The following is a 17,461-nucleotide window of genomic DNA, read 5'->3' on the forward strand; positions in this document are numbered from 1 at the left end:
CAATTACTCAAAAAGTAAAAGTATTTATACTTATTATTCAGAAGCTAGGAAGGGTTTCCAGGAAGATTTTACTAATTTTTATACAATTTAAAAAAAAATTTATTCACCCCATCTGCCTGAATTAATTTTTTTAAATGGCAAACTATTCACGTGAAAGTATAGCAAGAGTTAGGGGGCTTACAGAATGTGAGCACCATGATATGTAAATATGTGTAAAGTCAAGTACACACTAATGGAAAAAGCAAGTGTCAGTGTTAATAGAATGATCATTGGGAGAAACCTTGCATCATGTCTGATTTCCCTTTCTTCCTTCAAGTTTTATTACTCACTGAGGAATTAATTTTTTTCCTACTGTTTAAAATTGAACCCTGTCCATTTAAGGAGCTTCTAATTTGATCCCCTTGCTATTTTCCTTTATTTTCCTACCCGAATTGATACTTTGCTTAAGGGAGAGCCTTTTCTAGTCCAGATTTAACCTAGCATTCAAACCTCCCTTTATTTCAGGGAGAGATTTAAGTGCTAATGCTCTAAGGCTGGAATTGGAAGGAGCTAACTTTTCCCTTATATATATATTATTAGCTGTGTACCATCTTTGGGAGAATTGGAAAAGTAGTCAATTGCATCATTTTCTGTGTTGTAATTCAAATGACTGTCTGATTCCATCTAAAAACTGACTGTATCTCCATTTGTATGTAACATGTATATATTTAATGCAGTTTATGTGTGTGTGTGTGTGTGTGTATGTGCATGTATATAGTTTCATGTATGTGTCTGCACCTGGCTATTTCCTCTGTCTGGAGTACTGTTTTCCTTTCACCTGTGAATCATTTATCCCTTAAGACTCTATTTAAATACCATCTTCTTTAGAAAGCCTTTCCTGGTTAATGTGAGTAGAGTTAGTTGTTTTTCCTCCTGATTATGCACAGTATCTATGTGGCTTTCATAGCACTTAACATAGGTATTTGTATTTTTCTCTTCTACTAGCCTGTCAGTTCTTTGAGGACAATGGTTCTATCTTATTTATCTTTTTAGTGAATCTCTCCTCCCCTAAATGCCTAACATTTGCTGCCACATAGTGGCATATAGTAAGTCAACCAATGAATGAGAGAGAAAAAAAAGGGAACGATTTTCTAATAGGCTCTGCGAGAGGAGAATATTATTATCTTGTCATCTTTGTATCCAAGTGCTTAGTGTAGTGTCAGTCCAAAGGTGTTCAAAAAATATTTATTAAATGAATTAGAAGACAGTCACAAAAGTTGATAGAGATTTCATGTGAACTTTTCCCTTCATTTCTAGAAAGTATAAAACAGCCTATTCTTTTGGTACATGTGATGCATTAAGGTGACCTTCTTCTTCTTGACTCAGCAATGAGACTTTTGATCCAACAGGTACTTCCTGAAAGATGCTTTTGGTTGATTTCTTTTCCACCTAAGTCCCCATTCTCATGTTGAATGTGTTGGAAAAATGAGTATATGGTATCAGCCTTACACCGTGGGTGCGCTATCATTAAGTACAGGTGTTAAATATGGCCTCTGATCTCCTCTGCCCAGTGTGAGCAGGTCTTTATTCTCAAGTTTGGATAATGACTAAGGCTGTTGAAACATGGGAGAGAACAAGGGTGAGGAAGGTGCCTGCTACGTCTATTTCTTTTGATGATTGATTTTATACCTCAGAGCTGCCCCTATTTATTTATAAAGAATTAACTAGGAGAGGGCTGAGAATCTACCGGATAAAAGTGTAGATTTGATCATTTGATAAATTAATAATTTGATCATTATTTGTTTTGATTATCATTGTTACCACTTATTGAATGTTTGCAATATATCAGACCCTCTGCTAAGGATATTTACATACGTTATTTATTTCTCACAGCAGTCCCTATGAAATAGATACTAAGAAGCCTGTTTTATGGGAGAAGAACTGATTCAGAGAACTTTCCAAGAATGTATAGCTAGGAATTTGAATTCACAGAACTAGGATTCAAATCCAGATCCATCTGACTGTGGTCTATGCTTTTAGTCACCGTGCTGCTGCCTCTTAAGTTTCAGTGGAGGAGGTTTTTTTTTTTTTAATTTGTGTTTTTATTTATTTATTTTGGGGGAGATAATTAAATTTATTTATTTATTCATTTATTCATTTATTTAAGGAGGTACTGATGATTGAACCCAGGAACATGTGCATGCTAAGCACACACTCTATCATTGAGCTATGCCCTCCCCCTTTAGTGAAAAGTTTTATATTGAAAATTGTAGTACTGAAATAGGAGGGGAAAATAATCAGATTTCATCCTATACAGATATTAGAAGATTGACAGACTCTTGAAAAGCAGTTTCCACGTTTATTTTCTTATACAAAATAATTATGAAATTTAAACCTGTAATTTAACCAACTTGCAGTAATTTGCATTTTTTAAATTAAATTCAGTCTTGCCCTTGGTATCACCATCAGGACAGGCATCCCAGATACATCTTTAGCAGTAGAAGAAGCCTGTGTAAGTCAAATCTAAAGGCTTAGGGAGCAAAGTGATGTTTATAAATAATTATTTTCTATCTGTAAAATGTGTTTTGTCATTAGAGTTAAATCTTTTGAAAGAGATTCTTATTTAGGAGACAAGCCTCAGAAATATATTATTTAGATTTGGAAATGTACGGTTTGTCATGCTGGGAATGGGTAGCAGAAAATTTGGGAAGCAGCACTCGTTAGTCTCTAAGATATACAGTAAGTCAGTGGATACAAGCAGAGTGTTTTTCTTATGTGGTTTTTTAAACAATTTTTGTTTGCTGAGATAGTGTTTGTCATTAGAATAAAATTCATTTTTCCTTCCTCCACATACTTTGTATGGGACTATTCCTTAATTAGTTTATTTATAGTTGTTTTAGATTTAATAAATACAGTGAGAACATAGTTTTGACGTGTGTGCCCTGTTATTTTTATTTGTTCTTTAGGAGATTTAAATAGTTTTGAATTTTATTTTGTTACCTTAAAAAGAGCTAAACCTGAATATTGGTCTTTAAAAATGTCTCATAGAAGATTTTCTCTTTCCTCTTGGTTGTGTTTTAAATACTGTATTTCTAACTGTAGTTATATACATTTGAACTTTGCTCCTTCCAGAATTATAATTCAAAGCCTTTGTAAAATTTTATCAAAAGTTACATGCAGACACTAAAAGCAGTGTGCTGAATGATGGTCTATTAAAGATTAAAAGTGCCTGAATAGCTCACAGTGAAAAAGAATGTGACAATGAATATATGTATGTTCATGTATAACTGAAAAATTGTGCTCTACATTGGAAATTGACACAACATTGTAAACTAACTATAACTCAATTAAAAAAAAAAAGAAAATGCCTGAATGAAATAAATTGTGGTAAATAGGAATTTATGGTTGGTGTACAGGGAGTCAGATAATCCTGTCAAGACCTAAGGATCCTGTCTTAGGCACCTTACTGTTTTTTCACATTATCTATCTTTATCCCCCCCCACCGCCATCAACCAGGCAAACAGGTTTTATTTCTACCTTGTAAGCTTGCATACTTACAGTTTTGTAAAAAGTTTAAGGTTATAGAAAATTTATAAATAATTCTGCAAACATACATAGTAGACAATCAAGTAAATGTGCAGTAACTTTGAATTACATCAGCTTTAAATCACATAATTCTTTATAATTGGTCATAGATGCACTTATTTGCAGGCATACATGTTGGGTTTCCTTATTTTTGTGTCCTACTTCCAACATTCATACATTTTCATACTTGACCAGGCAGAATTGCATTCAAACTAGTGATGAAAAACTCAGCATAATTGTACTGTGCCTGAACCACTATTCCAGTAGTTCCCACAATTTAGCAAGCATCAGGATCATCTGGGGGCTTGTAGGACCATAGATGCTGGTCCCCAATCCTGGTATTTGATTCAGCAGGTCTAGGGAGAGACCCAGGAGTATAAATCTTACGTTTTCACAAGTGATACTGATGATTGGGGGCCCAAAATTTGAGAACCAATGTACTGTACTAATGAGGTGATGCAAACCACTTATTTCAGAAGTTCAAGTACTTGTGTATAAAAATTAAGGCTTTGAACTTGTAACCTTAATTAGCAATACCCAATTTTAGACATCAATTTTTCATGTTGCATTGGTTACCTACTCCTGCTTCTTAGCTTGCACTGTTTTGGGTTATAAAGCAACAACATGAGCTTTAAAGCAACATTTATTTGGATTTGAATATTGCCTCCTAGTATCTGATTTGCATAAAAGTACATTTGTAAAAGGCTTCTATGGCCTAGATAATGTTATTTGATTTTTGAAATATTTTGAAAAATAATATTGCACCTGCTATAAAAAAGACTGAATAGCATCCAGGAGCCTTACAGGCACAGAAAAGGAAGTACTGACTATTAAAAGAAGAGAAAAGCCTGAGACACTATCCCTCCCATGGAAAAGAAACATAAAGTATATTGGCCAAATATACTGTCTTCTGGGATTTTTCATTTTTAACAGGCAGCTGGGGGATGCTGAATTGGTGGTCCTCAAAACTATTTTGCATAGCAAAGCCCTAGAATGTCAGTGTCTAATGTTTCCATGTAAGTTTCAATTACATTTTTAACACAGAAATAGATACAGTACTTGAACCCATAAACATTTCACTAAGGTAAAAAAAAACACAGTAACCAATTTTAACAGTGCCCTGGCAAATTCATACAATAAAAGTAAAAGCCATCCCAGGGGGACAGTCCGTTAGTATCCTCTATAGATGCACAGTTTGTCTTTCTTAGAAGTGAATATTAATATGGCACTATTATGAAAACAATATTGATGTCAGCGTTTGAGTGCTTAATATGTGCCCGGCACTCTTCTGTGTGCTTTGTATGTGTTAACTCATTCAATCCTCACCACAGCCCTCGGAGATAAATATTGTCCATGTCCCTGTCTTACAGCTGAAGGTTTGGCACAGGGGGGCTAGACATGCCGAAGACCTCACCTTCAGTCAGTGGTGGGCCCGGGGCTGCAGCCAGGAGGTCTGGGGCTGTGGCTGGAAACCCTCACCACTATTCTATATGGTAGTCCTTGTCTGTACACTTCATATATCATTTATAGATGAGTGTCTGGCACACAAGGTCTATTGAAGTGCAGGCCATTTGCAATGGCATTTAATTATACACTCTATAAGGTTGGCAGAGCATGTCATTATCCATTTGTGTCTGTATATATGTCTGTATATTTTTCTGCTATGAATTAGGCTCCAGACTTGATTTAAATTTCCACTAGTCCTTCTTTTAATAGCTGAGTTCCCTGAAGTTCTTAGAAACTAGATGATTGCCTCAAATTATATGGCCTTGCTAGATCTCAAAATTAGCTTTTCTTACCACACATTCAACTTTATTTTCATTCCTTTTGAAATGGATAAGGACTAAGATTTTTACTTATTTATTTATTTTTGGAATGATATTGGTTTAGAAAGACAGAGGCAAATATGCTAAATCGTATGCCCAGTTGCTGGAGGAAACAAATTGTTATGTGTTCTAAAGTTTTTTACCTGTAAAATTTTGAGAGTAGTATTACCTAATCCTGCTGCCTTGTGAAATTGAATCACATCACTCATAATAATGTGAAATGTAAGAAATTGTACTGATGATGGAGCATATCAGCAGCCTTTAAGAGAAATAATATAAACCATATTTCCTCAAATCTAAGAAGCCTTCTGTGTTAGTTTTCCATTGCTGCTTTAGCAGCTCACCTCACAGTCACTGTCCATCAGGAGTCTGGGCGTGGTTAGCAGGGTCCTGTCTTCTGAGTCTTACCAGACAGAAATCAAAGTGTCAGCCAGTGCTGCGAACTCATCTGAGGCTCACAGTCCTCTCCCAGTCTCACTTGGTAGTTCACAGAATTCAATTATTTGCCTTTGTAGGAATGGCATTCCTGTTTGCTTGCTGGCTGGGAGTAACAGACACTCCCCTAGAGGCTCCTGGAGGCCACGCTTAGTTTCCACATGGCCTTCTGTATGCACAGTTCACAGCATGGCTGTTTGCTATTTAAAGACAGTGTTCTCATAAGAACTGATTTTTTAGGTCAGGCCAACCTACAGTAATCTCAGTAATTTAAAGTCAGCTTATTAGGGATTTTAATTACATTGATAGAATCCTTTCACAGCAGCATTTAGATTACTATTTGGTTGAATAACTTTGAGAAGGTGTGTAAACCAGGGTGTTAAAATCTTGGGAGCCATCTTAGAATTCTGCCCACCACATGATCAATTATAAGACAAATTGTTATTTTATTTGTCAATAAGGAAGAAAAATGCTGGCTTAAAGTATGATAGAGTGCATTATAAGTACTTGGATATTGCTTTGTCCAAAAAAAAACCCCCCAAAATAAAACAAAACAAAAATAGAACTGTGTTCATTCATCTAATCACAAATATTTGCTTCATGAATATCAAACTTAGTCCCCACTGCTGCCTTTCTGTGCTTTTTTGCAAGCATCAATTTTTTTTTTAATGCTGAATCATAGTGTAATCTTTTAGAGGATATTAAAAATTGGGTCATAAATGTGACATGTGTGTACCCAAAGTACACATAATTCAGCAAAACTTACAATGATATAAACTGTCAGTGACCAAATTTGCACATGCCCAGGGAATGACAGCTACATTGTGACCACCACAGGGCAAATGATGATTGCTTTTGTTTGTTTCCTAATTATTTGCAATCAGCTTTATTGAGATATAATATATACAGTAAACTGCACCCATGTAGGGTTTCATTTGATAAGTTTTGACAATTGTATTCATGGAAACACTACCACAATGAAGACATTTCCATCAGCCTCAAAAGAGTCAGTTCCTTCACCCCAAGCAATTTTGTTGTTGTTGTTGTTGTTGTTGTTGTTGTTGTTGTTGTTGTTGTTGTTGTTGTTGTTATTGTAGATTAGTTAGCATTTTCTGGTATTTAAGTGAGAAAAAATGGTTATGGAGACAGTATTCTTAATTTTGGGGTTTTCTCCAGACCCCCTCATTCTTAGAGAAATAATTTCCTTTTTAGGTCTTAGGCTTATCCCTTCAGTGTGGGGGTAAAATGATTCTCCGTGAAGCTTTCTGGCCACTACTGAGGACTACTCCTGACTTCTACTTTGCCTGGGCATTGTTCACCACCTGTCGGAGTTGGCTGTCCTGCCCCACACGTGTGCGTGTGTGGCTCCCTGGCCCACTGCTCTGTTTGCTGTCTGTGTGAGGCCCAGCAAGAGCGGCGGCTTTCAGCTGGGAGTTTCAAGCTCCTAAAAAATTTCACATCATTGCTGTCTGAGGCTGTTCTCCTGTTACTTAAGGCAAGAGAAACAGGTGACATTAATTTTTAATATATTTTATTTAATATATCACAATATTATTATTTCAACATGTAATCAATATGAAACTATGAAAACTTATTAAGGAGATATTTTAGATTCTTTTTCTAGTACTCCGAGATCTGGAGTATATTTTATACTTACACCATGTCTCAGTGTAGACTTAGCCACATGTCAAGTGCTTACTAGCTTTTGGCTGGTATATTGGACAGTGAAGATGTAGGTTATGAACTTTACTTTTCCCATTAAGACAGTAGTGTATGGATTCCACAAGAAATTTGCTTTAACAATGCTTGACTCTCTAATAGGTTAGGGCTTGCGTATTTCAGAATGGTTTCAATGGTTGAGATATAAAATACTTTGTTAATAAAGACAAATACATTTTTATATATTTTCCTCCTTATACAGGTAAGCTTATTGTTGAAAATTTGAAAAAGTCTGGGTAAGAGACTACAGATTGCCTTTATTTCTTAATCCAAAGATGGTAAGTATTGAATTCTGTTGAATTTCCTCTTTGTGAATGTTTCATTTTCAATTAAAGAGAAAAGAGATTTATTTTTGTCTTATTTCCTTGCTCCTCATATTCATATATTTATTGTTATTGACAGTCCTTTTGCCCCTTTGCTTACACTTACTCATTCAGAGTCCCAGGCTATATTCCACCATGGGGACCCTGTGAGAGGTCCTCTGTGGAGTCTGGTTATCTGAATGGTGCTCCCTAGATGGGCTTAACAATAGAAGCCCTGATGGCCTTTACGTATTCATTGCTAAACCAATATGGTTGCTTTCTATTTTTCTTACCTGTAGTATTTTACACACACACACACACACACACACACACACACACACACACAAACACACACACACACACACACACACACACACACACACACACACACACACACCTTTTCTGTGTTGTTGAGATATAATTCACATGCCAGAAAATTTACCCTTTCAGAGTATACATTTTAGTGGGGTTTAGTTTATCCATGAAGTTTTGCACCCATCACTACTATTGAATGCTTTATCATTCTCATCACCTCAGGAAGAAACCCCAAGCCCATTAACAGTTCCTTCCCATCTCCCCTCTTCCCAGTTCCCTGGCAACCACAAATCTACTTCCTATTTCTATGAATTTGCCTATTTTGGACGTTTCATATAAGTGGAATCATACAATATATGGCCTTTTATATTTGGCCTTTTTCACTTAGCATAATGTTCAAGGTTCTTCTATGTTGTATTGTGTATCAGTACTTCATTCTTTTAGGTCTGAGTAATATCCATTGTATGCTGATACCACATTTTGTTTATTCATTCTTCAGTTGATGGTCATTTTGATTTTCTCCAATTTTTGGCTATTATGAATAATCTAGTTTTTGTGATTACACTCATTCTTCAAAAACATTACTTTCTTCATATTATGTCCCATTCTTGTCAAAACTTTCAGTGGCTCCCTATTGCTTGTACAACAAAATAGAAGATGCCTAGTTTGCATTAAAAGTCTTCGCTACTTTCCTTTCCACCCTTCTTTTCCATTGTGTTGTAGTTTATTATTTCTAAAATATGTGCTACATATGAATATAGATTATGTAAATGATATATATAATTTCATCAATTTAATTCATTTTAAAATGATCTAAATTTTTAAGAATAAAGACTTTATTTACAAACCAAAGAGTAGATTGAAGGTAGATAGGTAATCTGGAGAATTAGAACAGATTAAAGTGAAATATTATAGAAAAACAAAGAAAAAACTTTTCTGGATTTGACCATAATGTCAAACAGAGGCATTCATTTTCATATAATGTGAAAAAGCACCTCATTTGAGTCAGCCTTTGATATGTGGAACTCATTCAAATCACTCATTTTCTGATTAGCATGGTTATTTTTTTCCGGGGCCTCAGTTTTTCTGTTTTTTTTTTTTTTTTTTAATCCAGATAGTGTCAATCTTTTTCCCTTTTTGACATGTCTGAAATTGTTAAAAAGGAAATATTTTTATATAAACTTAAAAATAATTTTCCTGACTATTTTTTGCATATACACACACAGATATAAATGTATAGTGGCATTTTTCTCCCATTATATGGAAAAATAGAACATAGTATATAGACTTAAAAAAAATCACAGTATATCTTAGAAATCTTTTCAGAATAGTACATTGAGAACATTCTCACTTTTTTTTTCCTGCAGGATAATTTCTCTAAAATGTGTATCCACTTGAAATGTGATTACCTATACTTAGAAAAAGAGAGAAGGGGATATAAATGGGAAAAAGGAAACAATGTGCAGATGTTTGGACTTTGTTTATAGGTGAAAACAATGGAAGATCAGAAAATTTAAGTAATTGCCCAGGATCATGCAACCAGCGCAGGGTCCTGATGCTAATCTAGGTGTTTCCAAGCTCCTGGCCTCCCTGCTGTATCCATGTTGCATTTGATGAAAAAAAGGAGAGAGAAATCATGCCAACTTCTTTTTCAACAGAAATAATAGAATTCCAGACTTTATTTTCTGGATTAGTCCTTTAAGAAGCTTTGCATTCTGAAGCCTCTAGGTGTGCTTTTCAATCTTAAAAAGGACTGTTTCTGATATAAAAAAGTATCATGAGATGATAGTAAATGAAACACTTTAGTTCTTTCCCTTCTGTGCACCACTGAATATCCTGGTGTCACCATGGGCCGCCACCCCGCCTGGTGTTACCAGTGCTGTAAGAAAAAGCCACACCCACAGCCATGCTTCTGCTGAGGTGTCCCTGATGCTAAGATCCGCATCTTTGACCTGGGGTGGAAGAAGGCAAAAGTGGATGAGTTCCCACTCTGTGGCCAAATGGTGTCAGATGAATATGAACAGCTTTCCTCTGAAGGCTCCAGACAGGTATGCGGGGTGACTTTGGAAAGCCCCAGGGCATGGTGGCCAGGGTCCACATTGGCCAAGTCATCATGTCCATTGGCACCAAGCTGCAGAACAAGGAGCATGTGATTGAGGCCGTGCACAGGGCCAAGTTCAAGTTCCCTGGTCACCAGAAGATCCACATTTCAAAGAAGTAGGGATTTATCAAGTTTAACACAAATGAATTTGAAAACATGGTGGCAGAAAAGTGGCTCATCCCGGATGGCTGCAGGGTCAACTACATCTCAAATTGTGGCCCCCTGGACAAATGGCAGGCCCTGCACTCATGAGAGCCTTGGTGCTGTCCCCTCCTTCCACACAACCACCAATAAATCCTACTTTCCTGTCAAAACAACAACAACAACAACAACAACAACAACAACAACAACAACAACAACAACAACACTTTAGGATGAATTGAGTAAATTACTGAAAAAGAGACCCCACTATACATAGGTATTTATCGCAGGCAGTATTTCAGATTGGTGAGGGATGGATGATCTGATGATTTTTTAAAAATTTATTTATTTATTATTGGTTTACATAAGTATTTTTTATTTTGGTGGGAAGAGGTAACTAGGTTTCCTCATTTTTAGAGGCGGCACTGGGGGTTGCACTTTACTACTTGAGCTGTACCCTCCCCCATGATTTGGTGACTTACGTTGCGACAAATTTCTAATTTGTCAAAACAACAACACCACCTGTTCATTGCTTCAGTCTTTACATAAAAAATAATTTACAAATTAAACAAAAGATAATATAAAAGGACTTTGTGAGGTTAGCTTTCTTACTAGACTGAACTGAGTGAGTTCAGCTATGAAAATTTCATTTTTTTCTCGATCACTATATTTTTGTGTGAGTTCTGTTTGTCATGGGTTTTCTCCAGCAAAAGTCCCACTGTAGAAGAGTGAATTTTCTCAAGATTTTATCAGGTAAATAGAGTGAGAGGGAGCCAGAGACTAACTCCCAAGCTGTTCCAAAGCTCTTATATTTATTGAGAATAGTCAAAAAATAAATCAAAATGAAATACATCATAGGAATGAGTAAGGGGTATGGTGTATGTGCAGGGATGCCGGTCAGCAGTTTCAGTTCATGAAAAACAAAAACATTATAATCTTAATTTATACTTAGAAGGTTACAATATTGATAATACAAATGGTTATTTTAAGCCTCAAACAATCATGAGCAAGGTTGCAGTTTTCTGAATAATTGATAATGAAACCCCAGGCCACCACAGAGTCTCCATACTATGATCAGAAATGATCTAAGCACACAAAGCAGCCCAGCTGCCCCTAGCTGAGGGCTAAGTCAGTTTTCTGTGAGCAGGAGTGACCTACACTATCCACCTGCGCCTGGTAAGCCAAGCACGTCCTGCCGGTTAGGGCGAGGGATGAGCTATGGTTTTCCATAAGCAGAAGCAGCCCTGAGTCTATGACCTTGAACTAAGCAAAGTGAGCAAAGCATGTCTCTGCTTTTCACGGCGAGGAGACAGTTCGTAGCGGGTCCCTGCTAGCACAGCAGCTTCAAGGTAGCTGAGTGAAGTCCCTCAGTTAAGGCGGTGACTGGTACCGAGAGTTCAGTCTTTTGTGCTTTTGGACATTTTGCTTTGAAGGAGCAGTATAATGACAAACACAGAAAGCATGGGTTTTGATTATACATTTCTTATGTGTTTACATAAAGGTGAGAATATGATTTGGTTAAACAATCATTACAATATCAAAGTTTGTTAACCCAAGTTTGTGCTCCCACAGTTTTGTATTTTCTGTAATTGCTCCTTAACACCAACTTGGGGCAGGCTCATAGCTTTCCTGATGTGTTTTAGTTACAAAAGCTGTAGTTGTGCTCTCGTCCCTTATTGGGCGTGACCAGTTACAGGAGGGACCTGTCTTTCTCTGTGCTCCTTCACTCCACTCTCCCCATTGCTGGGAGTTGTACATTTATGCAGCCTTTTTTGGATTATCTGTTGAAATAAGGTGCCGATGCCCTGTGACTCAGGAGCTGTACCTCCAGGAACTGAGCGCTACAGATATGCTCATGCAACCTTATCTGAAAGGTGAGTCCTTTAAAGATGAAAATTCTTTGTTCTGATAGAAATTCAGCACATCTGCAGCCTGTGACTTAGTGTTTACTAACAAGAGAGCCGTTAAACCTACCCCAGCTCTCCTGGCACAGTGGAGGTATGTTATAGCTTACCTACTGGATGTTTAACTTGTTCCCAGTGCTTTTCAGTATAAAAAATGCTGCAGTGAGTATCTTGGTGTACATGCTACTCACTCATGAGTGCTGAGAAAGTGTCTTACCTGCTGTAGCTAGGAAAGTCTTCTGATTTACATTTTCCCTCCTCGTACTTCAAGGAGCACAGGAGAGCTCAGTTTAAAGTCACAGCTGATTGCCTGCAGGGGCGTGTGACTGATGGCAAGCCCTTGGCCCTTCCTGAGCAGGAGTTTCTGCAGATCTGGGCCTCTCAGACTGACCTGGGACAGTGGTAACAAACGAGCTCTTCACTGTTGCCCACGATCAACTTCTCCACCTTCCTCTAGGGGTGTGTGTCAGTCAGGGTGCCATTAGTATTTGTTTTGGACAAGACAACTCATTGGTGAGAGAGCCCCGTGCTTTTCTGGTCCCCTACCCCACTGTGATGCCATTGTGCTACAGTCGTGTATAGTTACTGACTCACAAAACATCTTCAACTGTCATTAAGGGGGTAATACTGCAGCCAGTTGAAAACTATTATAAAAATGTTGGCAGAAATTATATAAGATTATTTCTGATTTTCTTGGCTTCTCTTTTTCTCGTTCCTTTAGGAAGAAGCAATGGTAGTTTAAGTTACTTAACTTGAGTATCTGCCCTAGCACATGTCATTTTTTTTTATTATCCCAATGAAAGTCTGGGTCAACAGTAATAGTTTCTTCACAGGTAAAGAAATAACTTGATATGATATAAAAGCAAGATTTTACTCTGATTTATTAACTTTGTTTTTGTGTGTGTGTGTGTGTGTGTGTGTGTGGTTTTACTTTTATTTTTTGGTCAAACTCAGGAAAAAACTACCAAAATATTGCAAAGTTTTCCCATGTAATCTTCATCGAGGTTCCCCAAATGTTAACAGCTTACACAGTGACAGTGTAGTTATCAAAATCAGGAAACTAACACTGATATAATACTGTTACCTAGTCTCCAGGCTGTATTCAGTTTTCACCGGTTGTCTCAGTAATGTCCTCCCTCTGTCCAGGATCTGATGCAGTTGCATTTTAGTTGTCATGTCCCCTCTTAGTTTTCTTTAATCTGAAACCATTCCAAAATCTTTCTTTGTCTCTCACGACTCTTATACTTTGAAGAGTACTGGTCAATAATTTTGTAGAATGCCCCACAATTTGGATTTGTGTGGTTTCCCCATGATTCAATGAATGTTAAAAATTTTTGGTTAAGAGAACTCTACAAGTGACGTTATTAAGCTTACTAGGAGGCACGTGCTACTGATTTGTACAATTACCAGTGATGCTAACTTGTTCACTTGGTTTAAGTGATACAATTGGGCTTGTATGCTGTAGTTGTGCTTTTCCTTTGTAATTAATAAGTGTTCTGTAGGAAAACACTTTGTGGCCAGGTAATTATCTTGTTTTTCATCATACTCTCTAATTTTTATTTTCATTGATGATTCTTACCTGAAATGATATTAATACCGTGGTGTTTGCCAAATGGTGATTTTCTGTTTCCGTTATTCCTTCTGCATTTACTGGTTGGATCTCCTATAAAGAAAAGCTTTCACCACCAAGCCCATAAAAACCAGCAACATGGCGCCTTCACAGCCACTCCCTCTCTCCCTCTTTGGAGACAGCCCGCATTCTGTCTATGGAGTGTGTACCTACTTTTAATCTGAGCACCCAAACCCTACACCTCATGGTCTTTCTCTTGCCATTCAGTGTATCTCTCTGAATAAATCTATATTCAATCAAAAAAAAAAAAAAAAAGAAAAGTTTTCCTTCTTAGGTATGTGTTCAATTTTTAAATCTATATCAGAATAGCCTTGAGGATTTTTATTTTACTTATGTCAAATGTACTTACAGATTCTTATTCTATGGATTCAATCTATTACCATCATTATTTTTGTGCTATAATTATTATAGTTTGGCCCTAGGGAACCCCTTCAAGAAGGCTTCTGGCCCATCACTTTTTGAGGATTGACTGGCTTTCTAGTACCACAGGATGTCCCAGGCTCATCTTGTGCATTCTCTGCTCTAGCCCTGGAATTAGCCATTTCACCAAGGAAAATTAGCTGTCTTTATTGAAGATTGGAATTCTTCTATGCTCTTTCCCTCATACTTGTATGTCACCATCTTTTAAAAATCTTTCCAATATAAAACCACTTTGGAGGATGTGGGCATGTAACTCTGTTGAACAGAAGTTAGTTTATATCCAGTAATTCCCTTTGTAGTATATTCTGTTTAGTTCCCAGCAGATTCATCTTGCACTAATTAAAGTGGGAGGATTTCTGCACAGGTTCCACTGTGCCAAATATGTTATTTCATGGAAACATGGTTGAAGATTTTCTTTGGTTTCATTGAGTATTTGATAATAACAGTTTTGAAAACTTTTCTAAGAGCTTTCTTCCAATGCTTATAGTATAGAAATATTTATATTCTCCATATTTTTAGTATAGCGGACTCAATTTTTTTTTCCTTAAGAAAAGTCTTGACTTTGCTTTAAGTACTCTCTTGGTTCACTTCCAAGGTGGGTTGGCCATCTATCCAGAGTACAATTTTGATTAGGCTTTACAATGTCTACAAAAGATTTCAGCCTTTTCTCCTTATTTATCATCTAAAACACATCTTTGCTCTTAATATACAGTATAAATTAGATCCCTGTCAAAAACTGTAACTTCAAATTTGCAGTCTCTAGAATGGTGGAAAAGACAAATTATGAAGCATTATTTACAAGCCATTAGTTCCTAGACACTTGAACTTAAAACTAAGGGAGGCATTAGAACTCCATGTTCTTAGACTGTGTTGTTTTGGCACCACAGATTTCATTCATACTCTTCATTAATTTATCTTGTATTTATCTGTAAATTATCTTTACTAGTGGCTCTCAAAGTGTGGTCCCCTACCACTAGTAGTGCCAGCCTCCTGTGGGAACTAGTTAGAAATGTAGCCTTCTTGGGTAACACCGAGAGGAGGTAGTGTGGGTTATCAAGCCCTCAGGTGATCCTGATGCAGGAGAAACATTGCTGTGTTCATTTCCTGTAAATTGTTTCCAATTACTGGTGGAGGTACAGAGTGCCAGTTATCCGTTTGCTGTTTTATATTATCTGTTTTACCTAGCTTGTAGGGGTAGTGAGTTATTTTGAAGATTAACTCTCTGTTCTCTCCTCCTCTTGAATCTGGTAGCCTCAAATTTACTTTCTGTCTCTATGAATTTGGTCATTTTAGATATTTCATATAAGTGGAGACTCATACAATATTTGTCCCTTTTGCCTTGCTTATTTCACTTAACATAATGTTTTCCAGGTCCATCCATGTGGTAGAATGTGTGTCAGAACTTCATTCATTTTCATAGTTGAATAACAGTCCATTGTATGCATATATCATATTTTGTTTATCCATTCATTTGTTAATGAACACGGGTTATTTTCACTTTTTGGCTGTTGTGAATAAGGCTTGCAATGAATGTTGGTGTATAAATATTTTTTAGAGGCTTTATTCAAATCTTGTGTATATATCTAGGAATGGAATTTGAGGGTCATATAGTAATTCTGTTTTTATCTTTTTTAGAAAATACCAAACTATTTTCCACAGTGTATGTATTGCTTTTATTACCACCAACAAGCTACAGTTTCTTCATATCCTTGCCAGTGCTTATATTTTGTTTTAAAAAAAGTATTAAAATTTTAAAATAATTATGGCTACCCCAGTAGGCACAAAGTGGTGTCTCAGTGTGATTTTCATTTGCATTTCTCTAATGGCTGATGATGTTAAGCATTTTTTCATGTGCTTTCTGGTCATTTATATATCTCCTTTTAAGAAATGTCTATTCCAGACCTTTGCCCATTTTAAAATTAACTTGTTTGCCTTTTTGTTGTGTTATACAAATTTTTTATATATTTTAGATGTTAAACCCTTATCAGATATATGGCTTACAAATATTTTCACCCATTAGGTAGGTTAACTTTTTACTTTATTGATAATATATTGATGTACAAAAGTTTTATTTATTTATTTATTTTAAAGTTTGACATTTGATGAAGTCCAATTTATCTATTTTTTCTTTTGTTGCTTGTACTTTGGTGTCATATCTAAGAGCTACTGCCATGATCATGACAATCCACGATCATGAAGATTTACCCCTGTGTTTTTGCATAACAGTTTTGTGATTTTAGCTTTTATATGTAGATTGTTGATCCATGTTGAGTTAACTTTTGTATATGGTGTGAGGCAGGGGTCAACTTCATTCTTTTATGTGTGGAAATCCAGTTGCTCCAGCACAATTGGTTGAGGAGACCTTTCTTTCTCTATTGAATGAACTTGGCACCCTAATCAAAATCACTTGAAAATAGATTTATGGCTTAAAGTCTGGACTTTCAGTACTGTTTCATTGGTGTATATGTCTATTCTTATGTACTATGTTGTTTTGAATATACATTTCTCATGCTGTTTTATATACTTTTAAAAAACTTATTTAGGCACTTTAAGTGTTATTTTAACTTTTTGTTCTTGATAAGACTAAAATTATGAATAACTTTAAACATTTAAAATATTGCACTTAGTAAATTATAAAGAAGTAACTTTAGTATTATGTGATATGTACACTCCTGGGCTTCTGAGGGAAGCATGAAAATGCACAAGACTTGTTTCTGTTCTCTAACAACTTGCAACTCCATTCATTTACTTTAAAAGTACTATACTTTTGCTTTGCCGTTCTATTATTTCATGTGAGTCCACCCTTATGATGTCGTTAGTATAGTATATGAGATGCTTATCCCTGTTGCAGCAAAGATGTAAAATTTAGATATAGTTTTTTTTTTGCTGTTGTATAGTTTGTATCTTTACTTTAAGCACCTAATTTTATTACTCTTGTTATGTTTTTATAATTCATTTCTGTTATATTCTGCAACTAGTTTCCTAGAGTATGGGTCTTTCATGTTTTAGTTTTTTATGAAAGACACTTTAAGCCATTATACTACTGAAGTTTGCCTCCTTCTGTATGTTTTTACCCATCCATCTGCAAACACGGAATCTTTCTT

General features: G+C 36.1%; 1 protein-coding gene and 1 pseudogene across 20 annotated transcripts in view; both read left to right on the forward strand.

Moving 5' to 3' along the window:
- LOC141575634 (junction-mediating and -regulatory protein-like) overlaps nucleotides 1-17,461 on the forward strand; it is a 189,197-nt gene that overhangs the window by 16,990 nt on the left and 154,746 nt on the right. For 13 of the 20 annotated variants that reach the window (XR_012503314.1, XR_012503318.1, XR_012503313.1 and 10 more), the window contains exon 3: nucleotides 12,198-12,277. The exons of 1 other annotated variant lie outside the window; for it this stretch is intronic. Coding sequence is in view for 6 of the 19 variants with exons in the window: in XM_074355320.1 (XP_074211421.1) it covers nucleotides 12,198-12,277 (80 nt within the window). In the remaining 13 variants the exon portion in view is untranslated. Of the gene's footprint in view, nucleotides 1-7,037; nucleotides 7,823-12,197; nucleotides 12,278-17,461 lie in introns of all 20 variants that reach the window. 6 more of the 20 variants (XR_012503320.1, XR_012503324.1, XR_012503321.1 and 3 more) reach the window with 3 other exon arrangements.
- LOC141575636 (large ribosomal subunit protein uL16-like) lies at nucleotides 7,830-11,137 on the forward strand (annotated as a pseudogene).

Source organism: Camelus bactrianus, chromosome 30 (genome assembly GCF_048773025.1).
Source record: "Camelus bactrianus isolate YW-2024 breed Bactrian camel chromosome 30, ASM4877302v1, whole genome shotgun sequence".
In the NCBI taxonomy this organism is placed as follows: Eukaryota; Metazoa; Chordata; class Mammalia; order Artiodactyla; family Camelidae; genus Camelus; species Camelus bactrianus.